The sequence below is a fragment of the Melanaphis sacchari genome, unplaced genomic scaffold (genome assembly GCF_002803265.2).
Source record: "Melanaphis sacchari strain LSU unplaced genomic scaffold, SCAv2.0 Contig62_pilon_pilon, whole genome shotgun sequence".
Lineage (NCBI taxonomy): Eukaryota > Metazoa > Arthropoda > Insecta > Hemiptera > Aphididae > Melanaphis > Melanaphis sacchari.
Window position 1 is genome coordinate 1,119,048 of NW_020271445.1, and position 17,592 is coordinate 1,136,639.

Sequence of the window (17,592 nt, forward strand, 5' to 3'; positions counted from 1 at the left end):
AATCGTGATGTAAACAGTCGTTATCGTGATACGTTTTCGACCGATGCGTCACCGTTACGACTACGCGAATGACGCCATTATCCATTCCATTTGTTATTTTTTTTGGTTTAAATAATAATTAATAATTGTTATATTATCCTTTGTAGTCTTAGTACTATGGTATCACTGTGAACTGCGTGAGCATTTCACGTCATTGTATTATAATATTTCCCTTCGATCATTAGCCAAAGCAATACGGGTTGTTGTACGTCCGATTGGGGGCCTCCGAGCCACAAAAATCTCTTTACACTATTTTTCTGTATAAATATCTCTATTCGCCAGCATGGGCCATGAAGACGTGGGTATCGTTAATATTTTTGTCGCATGTGATATTTTCCTAGTATTCTAATACTCTATGGTCTATACTTCGAAATGTATTACAATGTCTAATTCGTAGAGATTTGCTCATCAGTCACCATTAGGTTTTTGGCCTTTGCTCTCGGACAACACAATACACACAGTCAGACCGATATAATAGATTCCAGCGGTGCCCAAACTGTGAGGCGTGAACCAAAAAGGTTTGTGTACTGCTGGATTCTGGAATATACCAAATATCCTAATAAACAATTGTGTTTCAGGAAATCTGGCAACGTCGTCTAAGCGGTTGGACTGGTTTGCTTTTTCCCCTCCACCAACCAATGCTTTTAGGCACCGAAACCGTAATGCTACATCGCCTACATCTACATGCCTACTTATTAGTTATTAATGAATAATTCGCGCTGCCTTCGTGCCGCGGTGGTAAACGGTTATCTACGATAGTTTTAAAAAAAGACTCTGATTTTTCAAATGTTCATTATTATTTATCAGTTATTACTCATTAGTCATTAATCCTTATTACTAATTAGTAATCACCTAACACTTAAACAGCGTTTAGTCATTGCCAATTACTATATTCCTATCCTCTAGTAGCATTGGGATTGTTAATTATATAGTCGTTAATCGTTAGATCTTAGTTCGCCTATGATCTCTGTCCTATAGCCTTTGGTTTAGCTTCTTGAAGTCTGGAGGTAACTCAAATTTTGTATTGAAAATTACGTTATTGACCAATCACGTACGATTTCGAATTTTTTTTCGCTGTCATTGTAATATAATATCACGAGTTTTTTGTTGACTGTAGTTCGTTCACACAATGACGAACACGTCCTTACCAATAAAATAATCGTCTTGGTTTAAAACTTCGACAAGAGTCGACTCTTTGTTAACAGACGCCCATGCTTTTTTTTTTTTTTACCTATAATTGTTTTTTTTCATTTATTACTTCTGCACAGAAACTTAATTTTTATTCTACTACTGGAATTTAGTGAAGGTAAAGTATGCGAATTAATTACGTTTATACTGTTTAAAAATGTAATCATAAATATTTGAACGTGTGATGTCGGTACCTACTGATTTGTAGTGTAACTGTGAGCATGCCTGGCATTATTTTGTTTAATTACTTAAAATACCCATGTAATAATTATAATCGGGTATTCCTTTGATACACAGAGTGCAACAAAAGTCGGTTCTTTAATTTACACAACAAATATTTTATTAATATTTATTAATTACAAAGAATCACTTGTTTATACTTGAACTGATGACCATCTTTTTCGATGCAACTGCAACGATGAGAACCCACAGAACAGTATAATTATAAGCAGTTTTTTGATAACAAGACAAGCGAGAACCAACTTATGCTGTTATTGTGTTGGAACAACTTTGGGCCATGAATATTTTGGTAGTTAAGTTTTTTAACAAATTTAAAAAGCTAACCAAATTCAATAGCAGTGTCAGTGTTTCATAGTTGATAAACCTCAGATATTAGCATTAATATTAGAATATAGTATATTTTAATATATTCTAAAATCAATGATATTAGTATATAATTTTATATACAAAAAAGTAAAAGTTTACAAAATCGAATCAATCAATATTAAATATGACTTAATTTGTCTCTATGATTAAAAAACTAATGAAGGTTTTACACTTACTAAAATTTTATGAAATTAACGCATAATATAGCAACTGACCATAAGGACTAGATTTGAATTAGTGTAATAGGTATCAGTGTTTTTAGAATTGCTAGTTTAAATAATTGTATCCTCTCATACAACCATAAATTATTATTATTAACAGTTTCTTAACTTTTGAAGTTTCTCGTTTTAAGTAATAACTTATGAAAGTAAAAGTATTTCACAAAAATGGTTCTAGACTCACAAAACAATTAAACGCCAGGTCTCACATAATATCTGTATATTTTATTTATTTATTTTACTGTATAATACAAATTATTATAAGTTTACCGTCAATAATTATAATTCAAATAAAAACATATTATTACCGAAAAAAAATGTGTTGTTGATAAATGTTAGTCATATTGATGAGTAATCTTGCAACTCTTTCAATATTTGTACCTTCATTTTGATAAGTATACTGTATTACAATGCCATTAAGGTGATTTTGGTTCATTGTTAGCCTTAGACATGTTTTTGATCTTAATGCAGATAGAGATCTTTCTACTGTGTAAGAGAAGACTGAAATTATTTTTAAAATAATTTTTTCAAGTTTATTATATTCCATGTATTTAATGATGACGATGTAATATTTTTTTATTAAATATTTTTCTCTTACTGATGAAATTGAAAACACTTTAGTACCTTAAAAGATTTTACTATTTAGGTATTTTTTTTATTTTTGCTCTCAATTGATTTGGTGTTTTCAGTTCTAGATTTTCATGAAAAGTCTTCCCGTATGTCATCAAATCCAGTTAATTTTTTGTTACTGAATCAATATGATGATATTTTTAATTTTTATGTATGATTGAAAACTCAATGATATTAACTCTTTGAAGTTCTGCATTAAGAATTTCAACTCCCTTAAAAATAATAATTTTAACTTTAATAAAATAAAAATTCAAAATCAAGTAATTGATTACAAAAACCACTGAGTTTTGCTCCTTCATCAGATTTTTCTTTTGAAATATTTTCTAAAAATTCTGTTAAAACTTTATAATTGTAGTACATGTTAAAGATTTGACATGAATACACCATCAAAATTGGATAGAATAGTCATAAAGTTTAAATATTTAAATTGTGTTCTATAGAGTTTATAGAGTATTACATACAAATACCATATAAGAGATTTTAATCATTGATACAACATTTCTTGATTTAAAAAGTATCATTACTATGAAATAATAAATATTAATTTAAATAATATTTGTACAATATATAAACTAACTTGAAAAAAGCAAATGCTATTGCTTACATAAACTATTTTATTTCTTAATTTTATAAGCTTATTATTATTTAAAATTATTCTACATATAGTTTGCCCTAGAAATAAAATAGAGAAATATTAAATATCAATGTTTTACTAATATCAGTGAATAAAAAGCTTGAACAACTTATTAATCGGTAACAAAAAAAAATAGTGCAACATTAATATTAATCCCAACATTTCTGAAAAGTATATTTAGAAGGTTATAATTACTTTTTGTAGAACATTTTAAAGATACATTCAAAATAAAATTTCCATGGAAATCATTCATTTGCATTCTTTTAGTAATCTACTACACTCCACATCATTTTTTTACCAGGCTCATTTTTTATTTCTAATAATTACGAAGAAACTATACAAATATATTTTTTTTTCGACAATGATAAATGAGTATAACAAATTTTCAGTATAACACTTATTTTTCTTTTTACAGACAAATATGGCTCCTAAGAAATCTGCATTTTTTATTTTCTTAGCTTCTTATAGAGATGATGAAATTAAAAATGGAAGAAAACCTTCCAACTTTCAACAATTAAGAACTGAATTAACACCTATATGGAATGTAAGTAATCTTTAAATTGAAACATCTACTTACAAATATTTTATTTAAAAAAAAAAAATTTATATATTGTATACCTACACCAATCTTATGGCAATAACATCAAATTGCTTTAGCTATAAATTAAAGTTAATATTGATAATTATTGTTTTATAGAATATGACTGTTATGGAAAAAAATAAATTCAAAGATCTTGCTAAAAAATATAATTCAAATTTTAATAAAGAACAGCCATTGCTACAGATTAGTGATCAACACAAAAACAGCTATGATTTTTGGAACATGGAGAAATATATAACTGAAATGTTTGAATGTATACCTAACAATCAGGGTAAGAACTATTTTATTGAATTGGGGCTGAGTTTTAAAAATTATAATTAAATAATAACAGTATTATTGCTAATTTAGAAAATACAATTTATTTGTCAAATTTCATTGGATGGAATCTAATTTTTTTGACAAGCTAATTAAACTATACAGTAATTAAATACACAAGCGTGATGTGAGTCTTTAGTTTATCTAATAGTTGCATAATAAATTATGTACAATGTAAATATATATATATTATACTTATATAAATAATATGTAATACTGTAATAGTAACAGTTTAATTCTGACTTTATGACAGATCATTTAAAATTGTTGTCAATAGACTACTTGGGTGTATAAATAAGTAGATATAAGGAACATTTCATTTTTTCCCAACATTTTTTTTGGATTAGGATCATGTCTATTTTCTTTCAAATATTAATATTTAAGTAATAAAACTATTTATTTTATGTATAAAATTATAAAATATTTAATATTAAAGGGATTTGATACTGATCATTTTTGGAAAGTTCATGTAGTAAATTTTTTATGTGTAAGTGTTTAATTTATGTCAATGTGTGCATAGTGAGTAATTATTAGTGTGCATGACTGTAAAATAAATATTGGAACATTCCCTCTTGGCCTATATTACTAAATATATTTTATGATTTGTTTTTTGATATTGAAATCAAAATAAATTATTATTATAGTATAATATATATTTACTAAGTTCTTTTAATTATTGGGAAATAAAAAAAAAAAAAAATTATGCAAAACTGAAATTATTATGCAAAACTAGTTTTTGACCAAACAATTGATTTAATAATAATATTAGAATTTTCATAAATATTAGTATTTTTTATCCTGGTTATTTTAAAAGTACCTAATAAAATATTTTAGTTTAGACTTCTGTTTGATTTACTTACATATTATAGACATAAAATAAACAGATTGGTTATCATTGGTGTTTCATTAGTACTTAACAAAATTTAAAGTGATCAGACTCGGGACTTATTATTAATTGTACCTGTTCTATACATTTAATATTTATAGATAAAATACTTAATGAAACATTAGATGAATACTTTTTTTTATTGATTTAAGAGTTCATCAAAGTTTAATAAACTAATAATTGACCATTAAATCATGTTTAAGGTACTTTTAATCTTAAATTTATTCATTTAGTATAACTTTTGTACACTAAGTATAAAAACTATTTATTTGTTGTAAATGTCATATAAAATAGAATAATTATGTTATGTTATTACATTTTTTTAATACTATAAACAATATTAATTAAATTTGTATAAATATAAATATACAATGAAAATTAATACATATTCTAGACAAAATGTACATTTAGTTTATTTTTATAAATTGAAATAATTTTGATTTTCAGAATTATTAAATAAAAAGTTTATTTTATTGCACATAAATTGTCATTCTCATGATGGAGAACAGTATTATTTTCCTGCTGAAATAGCAGCACTAGAATTCAATTTAAAAAATGGTATTTTTCGCACGTATCACCAAATGATTGGCATTTGTAAGTATTTAAAATTTTATAGTAGTGTTAAAATAGGTCCCCTAGCACAGGGTAATGTTAAATAATAAAAATTATTGATAATTAAATATTTCACTAGTGGTATGTGTAAAGATTTTCATCATGTTTATTAAAAGTAAATATTATCTTATTTTATTTTATTGTATTATACATGTAATTTGTCTCATGGCTATATTTACTCAATAATATGGCACTTATAAAACTAAACAATTAGACTTACATAAAAATATTTCCAAATTATTATAAAAAATCTTTGGTCTTTTAAAAAAAATACTATTTTGTATTGCTTTATTAAATAACTTAAAACAAACAAATAACAATTTGTATTACATTTTTTTTGTTATGATAAAAAACCAAAAATTTTATTTATAAGCAATTTTAAAATAATTGATATTGTAAAAGTTAACAATGATTTTAATTTTTTAGTTTTATTTAAATTATTTTACTGGGCATTCCTTGTAATAATATAAAGATTTATTTTTTATCTTTGTTTATTTTTGAGTAGCATGATGCCAATTTTAACCACTTCATAGTTGTATAAATTGTCAATTCTAATCATGTAAAATTTTTTATTATTGAAAATAATAACTGCTAACATGCTTTTTTTGTTAAGTTCATTGTATGCTTGCTAAAGTTATTTATTTATCTTTCAACTAGTTGTTAGTGTCAAAAATTAGGTCATTTAATTTAAGTTGGATGGTTTGAAAAAAAAATGATTGAAAATTCTCCATCAGGGATATTTTGCGATCATATTAGACATATTTTCATAGTATAACTTAAATCAATCATTTTTCTCCGAGACACATGTATTTTGTTTTTATTCTGTGATTAAATTTATACACAACGGAAATCAAATTTTTTTTCAACATAAATGTAAACATACTTATAATTTTTGTACTAGAGGGTCTATACATTAATAAGTAAATAACACAGAAAGTAAAATGCTTTTAAAAAAAAAAAAAAACTAATTTAATTTATGGTTATAGCTAAAATTTCCCCAAAAGGTTTAGCTGGAGGTATGAGAGTATATGCTGACCATTTTCATCAAATTAATAGTTGGAATGATCATCCGGATGATTATCAGAATATATTATTAGAATTTTCAACATTTTTAAAGGTAAATGTAATAGTTATAAAGTTATTTTTCAACTTTTAATTAAATTATTACTTTAGGATGAACAAATCAATGATACAGATTTAAAAGAAGGCACTTTAAACTTACCATATTTATTTACTATACAATCAGAAGTTGGTACAACTAACATGATGAAAGTTAAAAGTAGCTTGGAAAGATTATATTCCATAGCTTTCCCTGAAGGTAAATTAATTTAATATAAATTTATTATTATCATCTTATCACAGAATACTACACCATCTATGCATGGTTCAATTTGACTGCATTTAATACAATTCTTAACAATGTAAAAAAAAATTTTTTTGATAAAGTTGTTATACATTTTAAGTTAATATATTTTATCTTATGTATTGTATCTAAATTAAGGAATATTTAAACAAAATTAACTTATATAACCTACTTTTATAGTGTAATATCCTCTTAATTAATAATCCAAGTATTTTTACAAGAATTTAAAAACTATTCCAAATAATAATAATAAAAATGAATTTAATTTATATTATATACATATTTATAATTTGTAATTGTTACAGTTTAGTCTCATTATTTGTTTAAAATGTTTATTTGTCATTCATAACTACAATATTCTATTATTGAAAAACATTTTGTCTATATAGAGGTTTAATATAGCTTTAATTTAAAAATATTTTACCACTTAACCACAGATATTAAACAACAGCCTGTACCATAATTGTGCGTAGACTTCTGAGTCAGATGAACCAAAATTCAATCCGTAACCCCTGTCCTGTCACACAAGAAAAAAATTATAGAAATTTTCAATACAAACTTCGAAATAATCCTTTTGTTGGTGACTGAAAAATGTAAACAATCATTTTTCATTATTTCACACATAAAATCCTTCGATATTGATTTAAAATTTTAACCAAATATAATCTAATAAAATAATTCAAAAATATTCAAAATACCTACACATAATATTAAGAATTGTCAATTAACATAAATATTTATTTATTATTATAAACTATTCATTATGTAATTTGTATGTATATACATAACATTTACATACAATTATTAAGCTATCAAATAAAAAAATGTAATGTTATAATTTTATTATACCATTTATACTTATCTTTAATCGTGTAAATATCTATTATTTTAATTTATTTTGTTATCAATTTTCTACGGCTATAATGTCTTATTACTTTCTTAGATACCAAATACCCACCCACGTATATAAATAAAAAAGGCTCAAGTGGGGCTAAAGCCCAATAATCCCTACTTGTGCGCACGCCTATGGTCTGTACATTAATGTAGTTTTGATAAAATTAATAAATAATTATTAATTATTAATGTTTTTAATTAAGTGTATTATACACAAATAATTAAAAAAACTACATTTTATGTAGTCATACAATTTATAATTATTGCATTTGAATTTATTTGCTTTTATATATTTGTTTTAATATTTATTATATTTATAGTCAAAGCTGAACATTGTAAGTCTATGTTCAAAATAGGAAGTATTGAGCAATTATTGTTAGAAATCAAAAAAAAAATGAACCTTCAATTGGACCAACAAAATTCAAGATTAGGATTGTCAGTTACTAACATTTTAGAATCTGATTTATACGGGAAAGGTCTTGGTTGTCTAGTAAGTGTTATATCGAGTATTTATTATAAATTGTCCTACTAAAATGTGTTGTATAATAAATTATATCTTCTAGAAAAGTTAAATATGTATGTCTGCTTTTGATTTAAACTTATTTTGATTCATAATTAGTTTTAACTAATTACTATTTAAGCAGTTTACTTAACAAATAATTACTTAATTTTTAAATAATATACATCTTATATTGTATAAAATATAAAAATATAGTATTTTAAAACAATATCTTTTAAATATTTAAAACATGATTCCCATTCAAATAAAATCCATGTTTATGTTTTGGTTAACACACATACAATTATGTATTATACAAGTACTATTTAATCTAATTTGTCATTAAATTCATATTTAACACACTCATTTCAATAATCTACTCAATAAGAAGATATACTCAAAATCTTGTACACAGTAGATCAGATTATCCAGTTTATTTTATAAATGTGTATTTTATTTAGTACCACGAATTAAGAGAAATTTCATTCAAATGTTCCAAAGCTCGCATTGTTCAATGGATGTCAAATATTTGCATTCACATAAATACATATTTTAATTTGAACCTTGTACCTGGCAGACACATGGCAGCTCAATTAGATGATGGTTCAAAATTGGTAATTCTTACTTATCATTTATTACTTCATTAATATATATTTCTATAAAACAGTGATTTATTGTTCTTTATATTTTGTATTATTTGTTTAAGATGATTGAAAATGCACATTTGCCTCTCACAGCAGCAGATCTGAAATTAACTAGAAATACTTCCTATGATGATTGATCGCCCAACTCTAGTATATCATCTACTCTTACACAAACACAAGTAATATAATAAATTAATTTCATTATTATATACAATAAAAACTTTTAATGTTGAATTTGAAACGAAAATTATATTTTTATTGTTTTCAAGAATTGAGGAAAAAAATATGGGTTCTGTTGCCATTTAGTATTCATACAATTTTCTATTCGATTGTATATATCATATATTGGATGATTATTTTAATGAATTAATACTTTTTTTAATGAATTGTTAATAAAAAAATGTAATAGATAAAATATTACAATTTTTTCGAAGTTTTTGTTATTTATACAATATTCAAACTCGATACCAACTATTGATTTTTAAATGACAGCACCTATTGACAATTTTTAAGACCAGAAACTAATATCTATTGTTTGTTATGAATATTGGTGTTAATACTTTTTATTTCCAATAATCTGTTTACAAAGTTTTTAAATTTTACTATAAACAATGTTTTTAGTAATTCAGCTACAGTTGATCATTTACTGTGCCCACAATCTTAGATTATTAGATCTGCTAACTAGTAAATGGAAGGAGTTATTATTAATCGGAACCTGCTACAATGTTGCACTGGTGCTACCATCTAGAGTTTATATTACTAATACTTTTTCAATTTTGTCACTACTACTGACTAATTTAAAATTATTTTTTAACTCCCTTGCATTATTATTAATTTACTTGTCACTTGATTAAAAAAAAAATGTTTAAAGTTAATTTCAATAATCTGATAATAATAACAATTAATTAATAATATGAATAATTTTTAAAAATAATGTTCTCATTTCCAAGTTTAAACATTTAAAATGTCCATGCTTGAAATTTTAAGATTACATACTAACAAACAGCATAAAATATTAATATAAGGATGTACCAATAGACCATAAATTATGATGAAAAAAATAATAACGTTTTTTAAATCTTTATACATGTAAACCTAAAAAAAAGTTATTGACACTACTAATTTTATCAAAACTCGGATTTTAAAACACAATAATAAAATTAACAAAAAAAAAAACATAAAATTATTTGAAAAAATCATGATAAAAAATTAACTTAAACTGAGTATAAAATTAAATATAAAAGTTTGAAAGTTAATTTAACCATCAGTATTTAAAAACACAATCACTAATATTTTAATTAAACGTATTAATAATAAATTTATAATGGTTAATATAAAAGTACAACATATATTGAATAAATTATGGATTATAGCCTTAAGTATTGTAGTATAAAAATTATTACTTCTAATTTTATATAATAGTCTATACAATAAATTACTATAGATCAAATTATTATTACTTTTTATTATTTTGGGTCTATTAATTTCAAACAACCTATATTGAAGTTCTTAATTTGTCAATATAGCTGATGTCCATGCTATAAATAGACAAATAATGTAATTTTATGAAAAGTTATTTAATGCTTTGTTAACATACATACACATCACTAAAATTATGAAAAATATATGTATATTTTTTAATCTGGTTAGTTACATTATTAATTGCCGATTGATTTTATGTAATTTAAATATTAAATTTTTTTTTTTTAATTTTCAGGATTCTCTTTCAAAAGATAAAGAAGAGGATCTAGTTTGAAGAATGGTCATGCAATTAAACTATTAATTCAACTATTATGTAATTTTGTTTAAAATTTTTAAATGTAATTTATTTAGTTGTAGTCTTAAGTATTTCCTGTGTAATAGTAAAAACATTTCTGATTTAATGATAATTATCTTGCACATAAGATATCAATTTAATTTTTTTTTTTATATTAGGTATGAAAATAAATTATTGTTTTGATAATTTCCAATAATGGCATAAGTTTTGTATTTTTCTAGATTTAATTATTATATTCTTTATCTAGTAATTTAAATATTTAATAAGGATGCAATAATTGTATTATACTATATAATACTATGTTAATATTACAAGAGTATAATGTTACATTGTTTGGTAATAATTAAGTATAGTCGAGTCTCGATAACTCGAATGTCAAGACAGAGATAAAAATTAATTCGACTTATGTATTTTTCAAGTTAGACATTATTTTTTATTTAATTTACTTTTATTAGAAATATTTTTATATGTACATTTAGTAACTACAATTACAATTAAAAATTAAATTTTAAAACTCATTTCCTATATATGTATTTATTAATTAAAAATGTATTAAAAGATTATATTTTAAAATACAAAATATGTATAATTCTTATAATTTAGAAAAATAACTTGAAATAATTTGACGAAATAATAGAGTTTGACGTTTGGGTTGTTTTAAAACAGTCAGAATAGTTAAAAGTGTAATCAGTGGAATATTAAATTGCTTGGCAATATCGTATTTCAGTTTTCCACTTTTAGTCACCTCACTTATTATGTTCACTTTTTTAACAACTGTTAATGAAACCAATTTACGTTTAAGAGACATAAACACAAATTGTACACGCTACATAACAAAGATATGCGGCAATTTTCGATTATTTTACAGCACAATAATACTTAGTGATAGTTTCATTTGTACATTTATGATTGTAAACCAGGTATTTTATTGATAAAATGTAAGAAATAATTTTAAATTATCTATGCTCAATAATTTTTATATTTGACTTATCGTGACAAATATTGCATTGAGTGTATAGAAATTTCATAGAGACAACAAAAAAAAATTCAAGTTATCGAGGTTTGATTTATAGAGACTTGACTATATAATATACATTATGCCACGGGGCTCAGATTTAAAGAGTAGTCAAAGATCCATATTATTTTGAAAAAACAATTAGAGCTACAAGTTGAGAATAATTTGTGGTCATTTAATGCTAATGAACAAAATAAAAAGTGCTGTTGTCAATAAAATTTAATTTTTGCTGCATAAGTATTATTATTTTCAACACATTTTCAATGATAGTTCAAGATTTACATGTTATGTAATTGTATTTATTTCCTTATTACTATTATAAATTAAAAAATATGTAATATTTATTTCATGATACAAGAAAATGATAGTTTAATTTATTTTATTTTTTAAAAACGTCATAAAACTTGCATATTTAAATGATATTTTCTGTAATAAGTCGAGAGTGGCAAAATGTTTGAACCAAAGAAATTCCTGATTATAAGAGAAAATTACACATACCCAAACCTATTAAAAAAAAAATAAAATTTAAATGTCAATGTGCGTATAAATAGAAAAAAGTAGCAATAGGTATACAACTAAATATTTTTTAAAAAAATTGAGGTATCATAGATATGTTTTTTTGGTACAAACCGTAAATCATATGAATTCTTGGTCAAGAGTAAATCAATGTTTATATTATCGTAAAAATGTATAGGTATCCAATCAATATAATAATACATTTCAATAAATAGTATTATGCGTAATCGGTTATAGTTAGAAATAAAAGTCAATCCTAAAAACATGTTTAAAAAAAAACATTCATGTCTAGAATTACAAAAATTAAAAAAAATGCAAAAAAATTATTATTTAGCTTTAATACCTATACTAATTATATTTTAAAACTAGATAATTTTTTACAAAACTTATTTTACTATAAATTTATTATATTAAAGTATTAAACCAAAGACAACATTTACTATGTTGTGTTTTTATTTTTCTATTACAATAAAGAATAATTTATATTCAAACAGTATTAAGTATGTTGGTTCAAAATTCAATTTAATCAGTTTTAAATAGTTTATTTAATGTTTAATGTTGCTTTTTTCATATCAAAAAAATTTAAAATCCTACAATGGAAAATATTACTTTGCTTATTGTGTTTAAATTTGGTTTTTAACTATAACAGACAACAGTAAACTGTAAGTTTTAAGTAAGATGTATACAGGAACAGTAGCTTAAATGTTGTGGGTATAGGAATCCACGTTCCCCTGTGGTTATTATTTTGCATTCAACAATCTAGTGTATAATTTTTAGTTAGCATTTGACACTGAAATTTTTGGTATGTCATATAAAAAAACACACTTTAATTATAAGATTTACATAACAAAATTAATATACATATACATAATATTAAAATTTCTGTGAGTAGAGAAACTATTACATAATATTCAACATGAACTTTAAAATGAATTTTCTACTTATTTGAAATTAACTCACACACTTCGAAAATGCCAAATATTGTATTTCTTAAAAACGATCAGTATCAATCCTCTTAATATTTGGAGTATTATAAACACATACAATATACATATCAATATATTTATTTACAGGTACAATTAAACTAATCAATGTCTAACAATTTACATACCTACTCATAACTTATACAAACAATTAAAATATCGTAAAAAATCCAACATTATAATACACAGAAAATATTTCAAAACCTAAATTTGATAATTTAAAAGAGAAATCATTCCAACACTAAAGCTAACAAGTAGCAACAAGGTGTTGGTTCTAACTTCTGTTAAACTTAAATGTTTAGTATTTAGTACATGCCACATAGGTAAAAAAAAGAAAACGAATACTGCGTTATCACCATATAAAACATATTTATAGTATTAACAAAAAATAGGAATAAATAAAATCTAACTAAAAAATTTTGATTTTTTTAAACTTAAATATTCCGACTAGCGAAAGCAAAAAATATTTTTGTGTAATCTAAAAATTGTTACATAATTTAATATACTTCTCAGTTCTCAGGAAACATTATAAATTTACAATATATAATTAAAGTCAGAGTAACTCGTCAAGTTTTCTGTAGTAGAAGGTAGCTAGAGGGGCGCACAAAATATATAGAAAAAAAGAGTACAAAAAATAAAGCTTAGTGAACAGTAAACACCATAATCTGAAATACAACTCTACGCACGCAAATATATAAAGGTGTAAATATAAGTATATATGACACGCGCAATTCAATAATTGTACCTACATACCTAATATCTCCTATATATAATCTTACATGGCTTTGCAGTAAATTCATCAAGCATGCTCTCGTCCCATTTTTCTTTTTATAATGAATTTATTCAAATTTTGAATTTAGTAATTTTTAGGTATACTTAATGACCATATTTTACAATATTTAGATTTTTGTAAAATTTAAAGAGATTTCTGTGGGTACAATAATATCTACTTATTTTTTTCAAATTAAAATCATTCATTTATCTTATAAATTATTGTGCTAATGGGGTTTTGGAAAATTTCAATATAGCTTAAATCGAAATTGAAATTCGAACGAGTAATTTTTGAGTTATCAATGTATAACTTTGTTTTGTTTTATTAAGTTAGAATGATTAATAGATTCATGATAATATAGGTTTGGTGGGTATAGGGACTATGATTATTTGAAAATTATAGTAACTTATATTAATCTAATATTTTAATGTCTGAGCATAGTTAATACTAAATTAAATATTTCATATTATACTTTATATTTTTTTTAAACATTTTTATTATTTTTAGCAGTTAGTACCTTTATACATTTTTATAGTTCTAAAATTTTTTTTTTTTTGTATTTTGATTTAGTTATATCAACATTTTCAAAAATAAATGATTTGAATTTACAGAAAAAAAAATTTGTTTCGTATCTTTAAAAATGATATTTGAACAAAATGTTAATAATTAAAAATATGATGATTTGAATGCATACACCATATAATTAAAAGAAAAATTAGGATAAATGTGTTTGATAAATCACTCTGTATAGTGTATAAAGGTAACATGCTAACACTGTTATAGTAGTATAGGTAGTGCTATTATATAAATTATTAAATAATCATAAATTATTTGTACAGCAGTTGTACACTTATGTCTTATACATTTAATATAATATAAATAAAAATCAATAACATCATATATTATGTATATTGTATAGACATAGATAATATGTTCAACAAGTAAAATGCTTAGTTACCTGTATACATTAGGGAGGAGCTGACTTGCGAGAGTAAAACGGACAGACGCAATAATATTGATTTATTGTAATGCGTTTTCGCGGAAATATATAGATTTACCTAGACAGGCTACACTACTCTTAACAGCTAAAACTACGTATATACAGTAAAGCCTCGATAGTCCGGACCCCTGATAATTCTGTGAACTCGTTAATCCGGACGGCATAAGTTCATTTTGTTCAGAATAATTAAAAGCATTATTCAGAAAAAAAATTACTGGCTATACTATAATTAATTTCTATTATTATACATATTTTTTTTTTTGTAATTGATTACGTAAAAATTATTTATTATTTTTGTAATTTAAAGGGTAAATATCAAAATTTGTTTCGGCAAATTTAAAATATGCAGATTATTTATTATTATAAAAATACTGAAAACGCGTTAAAAACGTAAATAGATACCAAATTACAACAAACAATAAATCAAAATTGTACAATATTATAAAAAATAAGAAAAAATAAATAGATTTCCTAAAATTCTACAGTTGTATAGTAAATACATTACAGCGCATTTATGCCGATAGGGGAAAATATATATCAGGGCAAGTGATGCTGTAGCATTCCACTTATCCCAGCATCACAGTCAGTCCGCATCTGTATAAATTTTACGCATCCTTATTAACCATTGGCGTTGTCTAACGTAAAAAAAAGCTACATGGATAATAGGTTTCACCTAAAATTTACCGTATTTACCGGTTATTGTTTGCGTGGGTATCGTTTGTTTACCAGAATCAAATTATACGATTTGCACAGCAATCGTAGTTTTAGTTAAATCACTAAAAATGATTCTAAGTGTTACTGCTGGTTGACTTCTCTCCTTACGTCTCTATGTCCTTATAGCTGTATATTATATTAGTATAATTTATTATTATTTTTCTCTTTTTGCACATTGTAAATACCTTTACAGATTGTATATATTCAAATAAATGAAAAAAAAATAATGATAAAGCGTGATCTCTACTAGTATTCTCGCAAAACATCGCAGTCATCTTATTTTTACTAACTTAATCAATTTTATGGGGTGATGTTAATGGTTTACGCGGTAATGCCTTCCAAATTTTATCTATTTCATCAGCGTTATAAATATAATTTCTTGTGTATCCTTCTCGATATATATGTTTCTTTAAATTTTTCTTCAGATGTAAAACTAAATAATGACATTTTTCTTACGACATTAAGTAATCCCAATCCATGTTGCGATTTAAAGCTTTTTAATCAGCCAAAACTAGCTTTGAAATCAAATTTATCACCAATTTTAATATTAAATATTAATACTTGTTTACACAATATAGACCCTGATATGGGATTACCTAAATTTCTTTTACATACAAACCACAATTAAAGTGCTTCATCCAACTTAACATTTATCGGCTTATCGCACATTTTATTACATTTCAATTTTTTGCCATCGATCGCATCCATTTTTAATGCATATGACAAATAGTTTCATTTTTATGTTTTAGCTAAAGAAGATACGCTTTCTCCATTATCTATTTTTTCTATTTCGATTTTTGATTCGATATTTAACACATTACGTTGTCTTTTGGAACCCATTTTATTTCATAAGTGTGTATTCCTTACAAAAAAAAAAAAAAGTGTGTATTCCATCGTGTTTACAAACTAGAATTAAAACCTTTTAAATGTAAGACTACAATAAATATTATTATTTTCATAAAAGTGAACCGTTTACTTAGCAGCAGATAATCAAATAATAAAATTATGAATTTCATACCTACTACCAACACGATAACACGAAATAACGAACGATAAATAAAATGTGTACGAAAATTTCGTAGTGCGGATAATCGGCCATTCATCGGTACTTAAACGTCTACGTGATAATATTAATTATATCATAATATTATAATAATATTGTGCATTACCTATGAAGTACGAACGCACGCGGTCCGTAAAGTGCAGTACGCGCAACCGATACGACGGAGGGTGCTGTGCGCGCTAATATACCTACCGAGAATCAACAAATATAATATTATTTCCCAGATAAGTCCGCCCGCCGCCACCGACGCCGGTGACGATAAAGGTACCGAGAGAAAACACACGACGTATTGATTTTATTATTTCGCGAAGCCGACGCGTCGCCGCCGCGCGTTCTCCGGCGAGATTGCCCGTGTCCCTCCTGCCCGCCCGCGCTCCATCCGAGGCCCACGTACCCGTCCCCGCGGTACGCCGCCTCCGCGGGTGGTTACGCGGGAAATGAGTGGAAAAAAAAGACGGGCGAGCCGGCGGCGGCGGCGGCAGCGGCGGTAGCGACAGACGCGCCAGCAGCAACGTCGTAGTGTTGCCCAGGACACCGACGGACCCGAAACCGGAGCGTTAACTCTCTGCCACGTCCTCTTACTGTCTGTCTCTCCCAATCCCTGTACTTCACATCGACAATAA

The 17,592-nt window shown here is 24.9% G+C and overlaps 1 protein-coding gene across 3 annotated transcripts; it reads left to right on the top strand.

Moving 5' to 3' along the window:
• Positions 1 to 80: 80 nt before the first annotated feature.
• Positions 81 to 11,058, top strand: LOC112600226 (protein maelstrom homolog). 3 transcript variants are annotated; one of them, XM_025347401.1, is made up of 12 exons: positions 81 to 341; positions 437 to 557; positions 618 to 1,756; positions 3,731 to 3,859; positions 4,013 to 4,187; positions 5,565 to 5,711; positions 6,716 to 6,846; positions 6,903 to 7,047; positions 8,307 to 8,476; positions 8,947 to 9,099; positions 9,192 to 9,308; positions 10,847 to 11,058. In XM_025347401.1, exons 3-11 carry the CDS (start codon positions 1,745 to 1,747, stop codon positions 9,264 to 9,266), a joined length of 1,137 nt encoding a protein of 378 aa, XP_025203186.1. In that variant the 5' UTR covers positions 81 to 341; positions 437 to 557; positions 618 to 1,744; the 3' UTR covers positions 9,267 to 9,308; positions 10,847 to 11,058. The 3 variants fall into 3 exon arrangements, with proteins under 3 accessions (XP_025203186.1, XP_025203185.1, XP_025203187.1); XM_025347400.1 differs by having other exon boundaries at positions 81 to 557; XM_025347402.1 differs by having other exon boundaries at positions 86 to 557; positions 618 to 1,345.
• Positions 11,059 to 17,592: the final 6,534 nt, after the last annotated feature.

Bases quoted from the DNA above. Each gene is read 5' to 3' on its own strand.
- LOC112600226 (XM_025347400.1), top strand. The intron at 3,860-4,012 runs GTAAGTAATCTT...ATTGTTTTATAG, and splicing joins AATTAACACCTATATGGAAT to AATATGACTGTTATGGAAAA. The intron at 6,847-6,902 runs GTAAATGTAATA...TTATTACTTTAG, and splicing joins AATTTTCAACATTTTTAAAG to GATGAACAAATCAATGATAC.